We start from the raw sequence: 13,780 nt of genomic DNA on the forward strand, positions 1-13,780 counted from the left end.
TGCTCAGTAGCTTATGGAATTGCCTGAAATTGACGCCTCCTCATGTAGGGTCAGAGCAGCATAAGCTCCTGGAAACTGCCCACTGAACAAGCAGTGGGGACCAGGCCTACTTAACCAGGAAATTTAGAGTGATATAGAAAGTGTGACTTCGGGTTGACTGACCTGTTTAGGGGTGGGTGGTAAGTTTCAGCACATGATAATGATGTCACCTGGGAGGGAAGAATCCAGAGTGCACCTGTGTGATACTGGTCAGCAGGAGGGGGAGGCAGGCCTTTCACCTTGGAATATTGCTCTAAGTATGTGTATAATCAAATTGAGTGGCACTTTCTTTCAGTCTGCCTGTCGGCCTTTATTTTCGTCTTTATTTTTTACTAATTTTGCTTTTTTAAACATTTTTATTAATTTTTTTGAATATGGTGGAGTTTTTACTGTGTTGCCTGGGCTGGTCTCAAACTCCTGGGCTCACATAGTCCTCCCACAACAGCCTCCCAAAGTGTGGGATTACAGTGTGAGCCACCACACCTGGCCTTGTCTTGATTTTATTGAACGTTTATAGGACCCCTACTGTGAATCAAGGCGTTAACATCTAGCTACAAGGAGATGAGATGAAAAGACCAGAGGTGGGAAGGGAAACACCTGGGCTCTTGTGTGGCTCCGTGGATAACTTACTGAGTCATCTCAGTGACCTCACTGGGCCTCTTCAGATATGAAAGAGGGTTTAGCATTAGATGGGACTAAGACTTCCTCCAACTCCATGATTCTAGAACAGGCTGATGTCAAAAAGGGAGAAGAGTGGCCGTAGCAACCAGGAGCAGGGCTGCTCAGGGAGAGTACAGGAGGCTGGGCCAGGAAGGGCGGGCACTGGTGGCCTACCCAGAAGTTGGCTAAACCTCTAGATCAGGTCACCCTCCTTCAAGTGAGCAGACCCCGCTGGAATTGGAGCCCAGTAAGGTCTATGAGTTTGGTGTTTCGATCCTGGCTACCCACCCCGTCCATCCCACGGGCTGGCTCACCAGGCTGAGTGGAGTCTTAAACCAGGGAGAGAGGAAGCTCAAGAACTGAGCTCCAGGTAAGTAACTGCAGCGGATCTCGAATTGTCGAAGGAAACCACCGAAGAAAAATGTGTGCCCCGCCCCTCCCCTTTCTCCTGGCACTCCTGAGCCACCTGCAGTTGGCGGGAGCGGCTGGCAGGGATAAGAGGGAAGAGGATGCCCGGCGAAGGGGCTCCGACCTGGCTGTTTCTGTGTGTCAGCGTTTCTAGAATAAAGAGTGGGTGGGAACTGACCCAAGTAAAGTCCCAGAGACTCGAACACTGACGCACAGGAAAGCCTCAAGTGGGAGGAGAAATGCAAATCCCCTACTGACGATGGCGTCAGCGGCTTTCTCCTAGGGACCGTGAGGGGCGCTTCTGACTTTGGACTTGAGCACCGCCTGGGACCTGTGCCGAGAGAGCGCTAGGTAAGTGGCCAGACCACACCTTCTGGCTGCCTCTCCCCAGGAGGACACGCTTGTTACGCAGGATGCTCTGAAGCTTTGCTTTCCCTGTGCATTTTGACAGTGGCTTCGTTTTAACCTGCCTGCGGAGGGGTTATTATACAAAGAAGCGCCCGACTCCACGACCCATAGATGCGCCCTGGCACAGGTTCTCCGCGGAGACCGCCCCTCAGGCCCGCGCCACGGTGCCCGGGCGAACCTCCCAGAGGGGGCCGGGGGAGCTGCGGCGGCTGCGGAGGTGTGTCCTCGCGGAGGCTGGAAGTGAGCCCCTCCTCACTTTCTCAGACAGCTTCTCTAGAGCTGTGTTGTCTGACTTTAGATTGGCTTACCTGGGTTTCAGGAAAAAAAAAAAAAAAAAAAAAAAAAAAAAGCTTGCAGCTACGGCAGCCTGTGACTGTGGCCTTGATGAGCACGAGTGACATTTTAGGGCAGCTCATCTCCTTTTGCAAGCTACAGGCCACAGAGCCAACGCGGCACCACCAGCTCCCAGACGGTGGGACAAAATGCCCCTTTAGAGGGATCTTCTAGGGACTGCAGGCAAAAAGAGCAGACAGGCACTCAGTTTTCAGAGGCAACGTACAGTTTTCACAAGAAAGAAGTAGCACTTAGAGTGAAAGCGAAGAAATCTGCTGAAGGATGTCTAAAGGCGTTCCCAGAGGCTGCGATAGAGAATGTCCTAGGACTATGTGTTCATTCTTCTTCCTTTTCTCAGCTTTGAATCAGCTCTCTGCAATACTCAGATCTTAGTAGTCTTTTTTATTTGGTACTTATTTTTATTTTTTAAATTTTTCTTTTATTTTTATTAGACACACCACTGTAAATATTTATGGAGTACAGAGTGATAGTTCAATACATATATACAATGTGTTAGGATCAAAGGATAATCAGCATATCCATCACCTCAAACATTTATCATTTCTTTATGTGTGAACATTCAAAATCCTCTATTTTAGCTTTTTGAAAATATACACTAAGTTATTGTTAACCTTATTCATCCTAGTGTAACAGCACCAGAGCTTATTCCTCCCATCTACCTGTAAGTTTTAGTTAGAAAATAGATTTTCATCCAAATCACAGCTGGGGTTCAACAATAGTATGATAAAAAAAAATGATAATGCTATTTTCAGCTCATGTTCTCTGTTGTCATTAACTAAAATAAACTGGTAGGATAATGTTGATAGTAGCATGGGAACAAATGTTCCAATTTTGTGTGGCATATATATACATCGAGTAGCTGGAAGGACAAATGGTTCAGGCTCAGGAAACCTCGGGTTGCCCCTTAGAAGCCTCACACATTAGGCAGGCATCATTTCACCTATTTGAGCTTTAAGTTTTTTTCTTTTTAAAGTTGGCAAACTACTTATATCCACCTACCCTATTCATAGCAACATCAAGAGTGCCACTCATTCTTCATTTAACAAGCCATGATTGAGCATTTACAATATGCCTAAAATTGTAAAGTACAAAGGTTTTCATAAATATATAGTGATATGCAAATAAAACATTACTTCTTTTCCCACTTGCTTTCTCTTTAGCAAAACATTGGCAACAGGTTTTTCTATAAATTTTAAATCATTTACCGGGTGCTCAGAGAACAGGTGCTCAGAATGATTCTATTTGAAACCTGAAGAATATGTATATGAAATATATGAAATTATCCTAGTGTTCTATAGGCAAAAGGAAACCTTAGCTTGTCTGTAAGATATGTTGAAATGTTATGGTGAATAATCATGTAAAAGAGGGTTTGGTGTTTTTATTTGACATAGAATTGCTGATGAAACAATAAAAAGTTTGACTTCGCAAAACATAAAATGCTGTAATTTCAAGGAGGCAGCGTCATACTAATTTTCCTGAGTTAGGAAATATGTCTACAGCTTCTAAACTGGCCAGAGAGGGGTTACAAGGGGGAAATACATACTTTTGTTTTATGACGGGCTGCCAAATAGGTATCAAATGTGGTTTCTTACTCCATAATTAACTTGAGGGTTTAACCACTATCAGATGTTTCTCAGAGACAAGAAGACTGCATCTTTTAAGAGCTTTGCCCACCCATAGTGGTGCCTCATAGAGAGAAATAAAACACATTCACTGGTTCAGAAATATTTTTAATTAAACTAGAGCCTACGAAAATGCACACATAAAATTCTTAATGAAGCTAAGACAGAATTGGACTAGAAGTCGGGAACATAAATCTGACTCTAGAAGCCAGACAAATCTGAAATAAAGAAATTTGACAAATTTATATAAAAGAAGCTTTTTGGGAAGTTGTTCTTCATATATAAAGTCTTAGAGGGCTTTAGAAGGTATAGTAAATGTTAAATATGTTTGCCTTCAAGTTGCTCCAAGTCTAAATGTAGAGGGGACAAGAGATAGGGAAAGGGCTTGTTGATAATACAAATTCATGTAGACAGCTGTGGGCAGGATGTGGGGTGTTTGGGGGAGCAGGAGTGAAAGATTCCTGGAGCAGGTGGAACAGGAGTTCATGTTAGAGCAAGGAAGGCTGTAGTTTGGGGGCACAGAAAGAAGGCTGCTCCCTTCATTAGGGTTGGATTATGAAAAAAAACCTTAGAGAAATGTTTGTATTTTTGGATGCATTGGAATTCAGTCAGAATATTGACTGAATTCCAAATAAAGAAGAAAATACGTACTAGAGCTATGAACAATATTCTAAAACTCTAATTCTACCCCTTCTTTTATAGCATGTCTCAGTGGAATCAAGTCCAACAGTTAGAAATCAAGTTTTTGGAGCAGGTGGATCAATTCTATGATGACAACTTTCCTATGGAAATTCGGCATCTGCTGGCCCAGTGGATTGAAAATCAAGACTGGTAGGATTAAATGTATTTTCCCTAGAAGTTGATGCACAAATGCTTTATGCTCCATCCGTGTGAATTTATTTTATGGCCCACTCTTGACTCAGTAGATGCATTCTTTTTAGGTAAAGAACTTTCTCAAGGATTTGAAAAGCCTTCCTGAAGAAGGGGAATCATTGTCCTTGCTGGTTTCATTCATTGTAAATGAAAACTTAATGGTTCTAGTGCTTTGTTTCTCTATAAACCAAAACCCAAACAATTTTTCATGTATTTTAAAAAAGAAATCAATTGCTTGTCAGTTCTCTATCACAGACTCAATGTAAATCAATATTTTTTCACAGTAAGATTTGCATTCTTCAAAGCTCTATTCACCTTATACCATTTAAATTTTTTTTTTTTTGCTTTGGCCATATTTTTTATCGTGGTAAAATACACATGACATAAAATTTGCCATTGTTTTTGGTGTACTATTCAGTGGCATTATGTATATTCACATTATTATGCAACCATCATGACCATCCATCTGCAGAACTTTTTCATCTTTCCAAACTGAACCTCTGTACTCTTCAAACAGTAACTCCCTCGTCCTCCATCCCCAGCCCCTGGTAATCACCATTCTATTGTCTGTCTCTATTAGTTTGACTACTCTAGGTACTTTATATAATTAGATTCACACAATATTTGTCCTTTTGTAACTGAATTATTTTGCTTAGTGTAACGTTTTCAAAATTCGTTCATCAGAATTTTCTGCCTTTTTGAAGCTGTATTCTATTGTTTGTATATATCACATTTTGTTTTATAAATTTATCTGTCAATGGACATTTGAGTTGTTTAAACCTTTTGGCTATTGCTAATAACTCTGCTAGGAACATGGGTATACAAGTATCTGTTTTAGTCCCTGCTTTTAATTATTTTGGATATATACCCAGATATGGAATTGCTGGATCATATGACAATTTTATGTTTAATATTTTGGATATCTGCCATACAGTTTTCCACAGTGATTGACCATTTTACCTTCCCACCAACATTGTACAATTTCTCTATATCCTCACCAACAGTTATGTTCTGTTTTTTTCCTTTTAATAATAGCCATCCTCATGGGTATGAAGTGGTATCTTGTGATTTTGACTTGAAATCCCCTAATGCTTAATAACGTTGACATCTCTTCATGTTTACAATTTAATTTTTTAAAACTTTTAAATATTTAGCACCATGTAAAGGTTTATCACTTTAAAATTAGTATGGTAAAAGAGTAGACATTTTACCAAATTGGTTTCTGTTGTGTAATAACCCTTTATTTTTTTTAGGGAGGCAGCTTCTAACAATGAAACCATGGCAACGATTCTTCTTCAAAACTTGTTAATACAACTGGATGAACAGTTAGGTCGTGTTTCCAAAGAGAAAAACCTACTCTTGATACACAATCTAAAAAGAATTAGAAAAATCCTTCAGGTAAGAATACATTTCTACTTTTCCAAAATATTTGGATATAGGAGTAAAAATTAAATATGTACCCTTATATTATTTTCAAATGAGATTTAAGGGGGAAAGATTTGAGTTCTCTTACCATTTACAAAGTTTGTGCTCAATTTTATTACCCAGTATTTTTTATGAAATGTTGAAAATAAAATACACTATAAGTATAATGTATAAAATACACTACAAATGTGTTGTATGTAGGACTTGCATGTGGTTTGTTTACTAGCTACTATCAAGTTCAACAACACTAGCTCAGACCACAGTTTCATGGCTCTCCACAGCCCTCCCTTGCCTTTGTCTCTTATGTAACATGTTAGAGTTAGCATTGTTCTCATTCCTAAATGGGAGCATCATGAGTGAATGTATCCTTCCAGATTTGGTTCAGACCTCACCCTTCTTTAAAAGTGTTCTTTGGTACTCTGGTTCATGCAGGCAGAGCCCATCTGTGCATGTTTCCTCAGCACCAAAACATATCAGTACTGCGGCATTTGGTATATTCAATGTTATTGCTATTTTTTTATTTTTATTTTTTATAGTCAATAATAATTTAATTGTACATTTGAAAATAACAAAAAGAATATAATTAGACTGTTTGTAACACAAAGGGTAAATGCTTGAGGGGGTGGATACTCCATTTTCTATGATGTGATTATTATTTTTTTTCTTTTTCTTTTTTATTATACTTTAAGTTCTGGGGTACATGTGCAGATCGTGCAGGATTGTTACATAGGTATACACATGCCATGGTGGTTTGCTGCATCAATACCCCTTCTCCCCACATCATGAGTTCCTTTAGCAAGGACTTTGGAGTTCAACTTTGAATTTCCAGCAGGCAGCGTAAGTCTGGACTTATGATAGATGTGCAATGTTTACTGATTAAGGGGTAAAGAAAATGAAGTAAGTGAATCAGGGATCTAAAGAATTAAAGGCAGGCTAATATGGAACTAAACCTAGAAGTGCCAGCCTGACCATGGACTGCTATGATATATACTGAGTGCCTATACAACCTATTAGATAACAGGAAAAGAGCATTGTGCCGTTTCACATGGGGGCATTTTTAGAATCCCAAACCTAAAATTAACACATTTTTACAACATTTTAACTAAACTATGGCAGAAATATTCTTGACATTATATTTGTGAGAAGGGCAGATATATTGTTTTTCCTATTGTTTGGATTGCACTGAGCTATCTCTGCCCTTGTAATCCCCTGCAAATCTGCGAGACACTTGACAAGAAACGGGGCAATTGCATATTGCCGACAAAACAGGATTTTTGGCGGCATACAGCAATCTCTTTTATGCAGACGAGACATTTAACAGTGGCCTCATTAGCTTAGCGCTCTAATCTATAAACCCGAAATGGGGATTGGCATACTATAGGCCACAAGTCGAATGGCCACTGCCCGTTTTCATATAGCACATGACTAAGAATTGTTTTTATATTTTAGGTCGTTAGAAAAGAATAAAAATTAAATAGATCATACAGTAAAATTTAAAATAATATTTCTGACATGACAATTATATGAAATTCAAATTTGTGTGTTTTATTGAAACAAAGCCACACTCATTGGTTTACGTATTGTTTATGGCTGCTTTTACACTTCAATGACAGAAGTTGTGATAGAGACAGTATGACCTACACAGCCTAAAATAAAAATGTGTGTGTATATGTCTCTGTGTATATATATATGTCTCATATTTACATATGATATATATATCATATTTATCTGGCCTTTTGTAGGAAAGTTTGCTAACTCTTAGCCTAATAGCAAAGAGTCTATAGGTCACTTTGCTAGATAAGCACAGATGAGGAAAATACTAACAGATGATGTGTGGTCTTTGGAATCAGAAAGATCTGGGTTAAAAATCTGACCCTCAAATGTGGCTTTGAGCAAATTACTTAATCTTCTGACCTGTATCTTTTAATATAAACAAGGATGATTATTGTCTACCTTTTGGAATTGTGAAGAAGGCTGGAGCTTTTCTTCTGTCAAAAAGTAGGCATTCAATAAATGGTTCTCATTGTTGACAGGGAAAATAGCAGGATTTTCTCAATGTCAATCAGGGATAAGTAAACAGGCCGTCTTTCGTGCGGGGCGGGAGGATAAGATTATGAAGGGAGCTTCTTTTCTGACCGTTTGTATCAGACAAACCTTGTGAAACCATCACTGCTGTCTCGCTACTCCACAGATCAAAAACCTGCTCTTATCCCCAGTCACGCTTCAGCTCAAGCACACACTCACCTGCGTGTGTCATTGGCCCTCTAGCGTCGTTCCTCTTTAGATCTTCCCCAACAATTTTTATTGAGTTCCTCCATATCCCTACTTCAGAAAAATAGATCTACTTGTTCCCGAACACATCACACACACTCTTGAATGACTAAGCCTTGTCTAGGATGGTCTCATGGCCAGGAATTCTCTTCCATCCCTCTTCCACCAATTTAGTTCCCATCCAACCCTAAAGAATCTGCATAGGTCCCAGTGCAAGAAGGAAACCCTCACCGCATGCTTTAGTCTGTGTTCTCATTCTCCAGGGACGACTACAAGGTAAGCAGCATCTCCATGTGTCCCTTCATGTGTGTTGCATGTGTGTCTAACCGGGTCACAAGGTCCTTAACAGTAAAAGCCTGACCTCCTTTTGGGACTCCCCTCCCTCACCCCCAGTACTCAGTATGGTTCTACTGCACACTAGGAATTCAAAAAACAATTTGGTGAGTTAAGATATTTGAGTTGAAAAAAACACTTCCATATATCTCAATTTATAAATTGTGCTTATTGGATATTTATATTAACAACACAGTAGAAACTAGTACTAAAGAACATTGTTAGCTTTGGGTTTACACCTAAACAAACCTGCACGTTATGTTTCTTTTTAAGCTACTATAATCCCATTAAGTTGTGTGTGTTTTTTGGGGGAGGGGTGACTTTATACATTGTTCCATCAATGGACACTTAGGTTGATTCCAAATCTTTGTTATTGTGAATAGGGCTGCAGTAAACATGCAAGTGCAGGCATCTCTTTCATATCTAATTTTTTTCCTTTGGATAAATACCCAGTAGTGGAATTGCTGTAGCCTATGGTAGTTCTATTTCTAGTTTTTTGAAAAATTTCCATACTGATTGTATTAAATTACATTGCTACCAACAGTGTGCAGAGTTCCTTTTTCTCTGCATCCTCACCAGCAGGTTATTTTTTGTTTTTTTAAAAAAAATAGCCATTCTAGGCTGGACATGGTGGCTCATGCCTGTAATCCCAGTACTTTGGGTGGATTACCTGAGGTCAGGAGTTTGAGACCAGCCTGGCCAACATAGCGAAACCCTGTCTCTACTAAAAATAAAAAAATTAGTCAGATGTGATGGTGCATGCCTGTAATCCCAGCTACTCAGGAAGCTGAGGCAGAAGAATTGCTTGAACCCGATGGTTGGAAGTGGCACTGAGGAAGCAGAGATAGAGGTGGGAGTTCAACTGCTCTCCAGCCTAGGCAACAGAGCAAGACTCTGTCTAAAAAAATATATATATGTATATATATATATAACCATTTTAACTTGGGTAAGTTAATATCTTACTGTGGTTTCAATTTGCATTTTCCTGATTAATGATGTTGAGCATTTTTTCTTGTATCTGTTGACTACTTATATATCTTTTAAATTCTTAAATTATTTTTATTTGAGTAGTTTTTGTGGTACAGGTGGTTTTTGGGGATAAGTTCTTTAGCGGTTGATTTCTGAGATTTTAGTGCACCTGTCACCCTAGCAGTGTACACTGCACTCAACATGTAGTCTTTTATCCCTCACCCTCTCCCAACCTTCCCCCACAAGTCCCCAAGTCCTTTATATCATTCTTATGCCTTTGCATCCTTATAGCTTAGCTCCCACTTATAGGTAAGAACATATGATACTTGGTTTTCCATTTCTGAGTTACTTCACTTAAAATAATGCCCTCCATTGATATCCAGGTTGCTGCAAAAGACATTATTTCATTCTTTTTTATGGCAGAGTAGTATTCCGTGGTGTATATATACCATATTTTCTTTATCTACTCATTGGTTGATGGACACTTAGGTTGGTTCCATATCTTTGCAATTGCAGATTGTACTGCTATAAACATGGGTGTGCATGTGTCTTTTTTATGTAATGAGCTCTCTTCCTTTGGGTAGACACCTAGTAGTGGGATTTCTGGATTGAATGGTACTTCTACTTTCATTTCTTTGTGAAGTCTCTACACCATTTTCTTTTCTTTTTTATTTTTTTATTTTTTTATTTTTATTTTTTATTGCATTTTAGGTTTTGGGGTACATGTGATGAACATGCAAGATTGTTGCATAGGTACACACATGGCAGTGTGCTTTGCTGCCTTCCGTCCCCTCACCTGTATCTGTCATTTCTCCCCATGCTATCTCTTCCCACCTCCCCACCCCCCCGCCCCTCCCCCATTTCCCCCCAACGGACCCCAGTGTGTAGTGCTCCCCTCCCTGTGTCCATGTGTTCTCATTGTTCAACACCCGCCTATGAGCGAGAATATACGGTGTTTGATTTTCTGCTCTTGTGTCAGTTTGCTGAGAATGATGGTTTCCAGGTTCATCCATGTCCCTTCTACACCATTTTCTGTAGAGGTGGTACTAGTTTACATTCCCACCAGCAGTCTAATAGTGTTCCCTTTTCACCACATCCATGCCAACATCTATTGGTTTTTGACTTTTTAATTATGGCCATTCTTGCAGGAGTTAGATGGTATCTCACTGTGGTTTTAATTTGCATTTTCCTGACAAGTAGTGATGTTGAACATTTTTACATGTTTGTTGATCATTTGTACATCTTCTTTTGAGATTTGTGTATTCAAGTCCTTTGTCCGCTTTTTGATGGGATTGTTTTTTGTTTTTTTTTTTTTCTTGCTGATTTGAATTCCTTGTAGATTATGGGTATTAGTCCTTTGTCATATACGTAGTTTGCAAATATTTTCTCCCACTCTGTGAGTTGTCTGTTTACTTGGATGATCATTTCTTTTGCTGTGCAGAAGCTTTTTAGTTTAATTAGGTCCCATTTATTTATCTTTATTTTTGTTGCATTTGCTTTTGGGGTTGTAGCCATGAATTCTTTGCCTAAGCCAATGTCTAGAAACATTTTTCTAATGTTATCTTCTAGAATTTTTATGACTTCAGGTCTTAGATTTAAGTCTTTGATTCATGTTGAGTTGATTTTTGGTATAAGTGGAGAAACCATTTTCATTCTTCTACATGATTTGCCAGTTTTCCCAGCACTATTTATTTAATAGGGTATCTTTTCCCTAATTTATGTTTTTGCATGCTTTGTCCAAGATCAGTTGGCTGAAAGTATTTGGCTTTGTTTCTGGGTTCTCTACTCTGTTCCATTGGTCTATGTGCCCGCTTTTATACCAGTATCATACTATTTTGGTAACTATAACCTTCTAATATAATTTGAAGTTGAGTAATATGATGCCTTCAGACCTGTTCTTTTTGCTTAGCATTGGTTTGGCTACGCAGATTTTTATTTTTTTTTTGTTCCATATGAATTTTAGGATTGTTTTTTCTATATCTGTGAAGAATGGTGATGATATTTTGATGGAAATTGCATTGAATCTGTAGATTACCTTGGGCAGTGTGGTCATTTTCACGATATTGATTCTTCCCATTCATGAGCACAAGATGTGCTTCCATTTGTTTATGTTATCTATGCTTTATTTTAGCAGTATTTTGTAGTTTTCTTTGTAGACATCTTTCACTTCCTTGGTTAGATACATTCCCAAGTAGTTCTCTTTTTGTGCATCTATTGTAAAAGGGATTGAGTTATTTATTTGAATCTCAGCTTGGTCATTTTTGGTGTATAGTAGAGATACTGATTTGAGTACATCGATTTTGTATCCTGAGTCTTTACTTAATTCCTTTATCAGACTTAGAAGTTTCTTGGATGAGTCTTTAGGGTTTTCTAGGTATACAATTATATCATCAGCAAACAGTGACAATTTGACTTCCTCTTTTCCAAGTTGGATGCCTTGGATTTCTTTCTATTGTCTGATTGCTCTGGCTAGGACTTCCAGTACTACATTGATTAGAAGTGGGGAAAATGGGCATTCTTGCCTTGTTCCAGTTCTCTGGGGACATGCTTTCAACTTTTCTCTATTCAGTATGACGTTGGCTGTGGGGTTTTCACATATGGCTTTCATCAATTTAAGTTCCTTATATACCTGTTTTGTTGAGATTTTTTTTTTAATCATAAAAGGATGCTGGATTTTATCAAAGGCTTTTTCTTCACCTATTGAGATGATCATATGGGTTTTGTTTCTAATTCTTTTTATGTAATATGTCATACTCATTGACTTCGTGTATGTTAAACTATCCCTGCATCCCTAATATAAACCCATTTGATCATGATATATTGTCTTTTTGATAAGCTGTTGGATTTGGTTAGCTAGCATTTTGTTGAGGATTTTTGCATCTTTGTTCATCAGAGCTATTGGTCCAGTAGTTTTCTTGTTTTGCCCTTTCCTGGTTTTGGTATTAGGGTGATACTGGCTTCATGGAATGATTTAGAGAGGATTCCTTCTTTCTCTATCTTTTACAATAGTTTTAGTGGGATTGGTACCAATACTTCTTTGTCTGATAAAATTCAGCTATGAATCCATCTGGTCTTAGATCTTTTTGTTGGCAATTTTTTTAAAAACTACTGATTCAATCTTGCTGCTTGTTATTGATCTGTTCAGGGTTTCTGTTTCTTCCTGATTTAATCTAGGAGGGTTTTATATTTCCATAAATTTATCTATCTCCTCTAGATTTTTTAGATTATGCACATAAAAGTGTTCATAGTGGTCTTAACCAATCTTTTGTATTTCTGCGGTATTTGTTGTAATATCTCTAGTTTCTTTTATCATTCAGCTTATTTGGTTATTCTTTTTTTTTATAATCTCACTAGTGGTCTATCAATTTTATCTTTTCAAATAACAACTTTTTGTTTCATTTATCTTTTGTATTTTTTTCTTTCAATTTTATTAAGTTCTTTAATCTTTGTTATTTCTTTTTGTCTGCTGAGTTTGGGTTGAATTTCTTTTGAGAAATGTCTATTCATATCTTTGCCCACTTTTTAAGGTGATTATTAGCTTTTTAATGTTGAGTTGTTTGAGTTCCTTGTATATGCTGGATATTAAGCTTTTGTCAGATGAGTAGTTTGTATTTTCTCCCGTTTAACAGATTGCCTTTTCATTCTGCTGATTGTTTCCTTTGCTGTGCAGAAGCTTTTTCATTTAATATAGTTATATTTATTTTTGTTTTTGTTTTCTGTGCATTTGGGTTCATAAACATAAAATCTTTGCCTAGACCAATGTCCTGAATCATTTTCCTTATGTTTTCTTGTAGCAGTTTATAATTTTAGGTCTTATGTTTAAGTCTTTAATCCATCTCGAATTGATTTTTGTATATAGTGAGAGATAGAGTCCAGTTGCATTCTTCAGCATATGGATATCCAGTTTTCCCAGCACAATTTATTGAAGAGGATGTTTTTGCCCCAGTGTATGTTCTTGGCACCTTTGTTAAAAATTATTTGGCTGTAAATATGTGGATTTATTTCTGGGTTCTTTCTTCTATTTCATTGGTCTATGTGTCTGTTTTTAATGCCAAATTGTGCTGTTTTGGTTATGATAGCCTTGTAATATACTTTGAAGTCAGGTAGTGTGATGCCTCCAGCTTTGTTATTTTTGCTCAGATTGCTTTGGCTAGTCAGGCTCTTTTTGGTACCACACAAATTTTAGGATTGTTTTTTCCATTTCTGTGAAAAGTGATCTTGGTATTTTAATAGGGATTGCTTCGACTCTGTAGATTGCTTTTTATGGTAATTTTAATGATATTAATTCTTCCACTCCATGAGCATAGGGATGTCTTTCCATTTGTTTGTGTAATCTTCAATTTTTTTCTTTTTTTGAGATGAAGTCTTGTTCTGTTGCCCAGGATAGAGTGCCTTGCCACAATCTCAGCTCATTGCAA

General features: G+C 37.9%; 1 protein-coding gene across 1 annotated transcript in view; it reads left to right on the forward strand.

Moving 5' to 3' along the window:
- Positions 1–1,216: 1,216 nt before the first annotated feature.
- The window catches only part of STAT4 (signal transducer and activator of transcription 4), a 110,584-nt gene continuing 98,020 nt past the window's right edge, over positions 1,217–13,780 (forward strand). The window contains exons 1-3 of the mRNA XM_074399346.1: positions 1,217–1,458; positions 4,194–4,322; positions 5,618–5,762. Coding sequence (XP_074255447.1) covers positions 4,195–4,322; positions 5,618–5,762 — 273 coding nt within the window. The 5' untranslated portion in view covers positions 1,217–1,458; position 4,194. The remainder of the gene's footprint in view (positions 1,459–4,193; positions 4,323–5,617; positions 5,763–13,780) is intronic.

This window comes from Saimiri boliviensis, chromosome 5 (genome assembly GCF_048565385.1).
Source record: "Saimiri boliviensis isolate mSaiBol1 chromosome 5, mSaiBol1.pri, whole genome shotgun sequence".
Lineage (NCBI taxonomy): Eukaryota > Metazoa > Chordata > Mammalia > Primates > Cebidae > Saimiri > Saimiri boliviensis.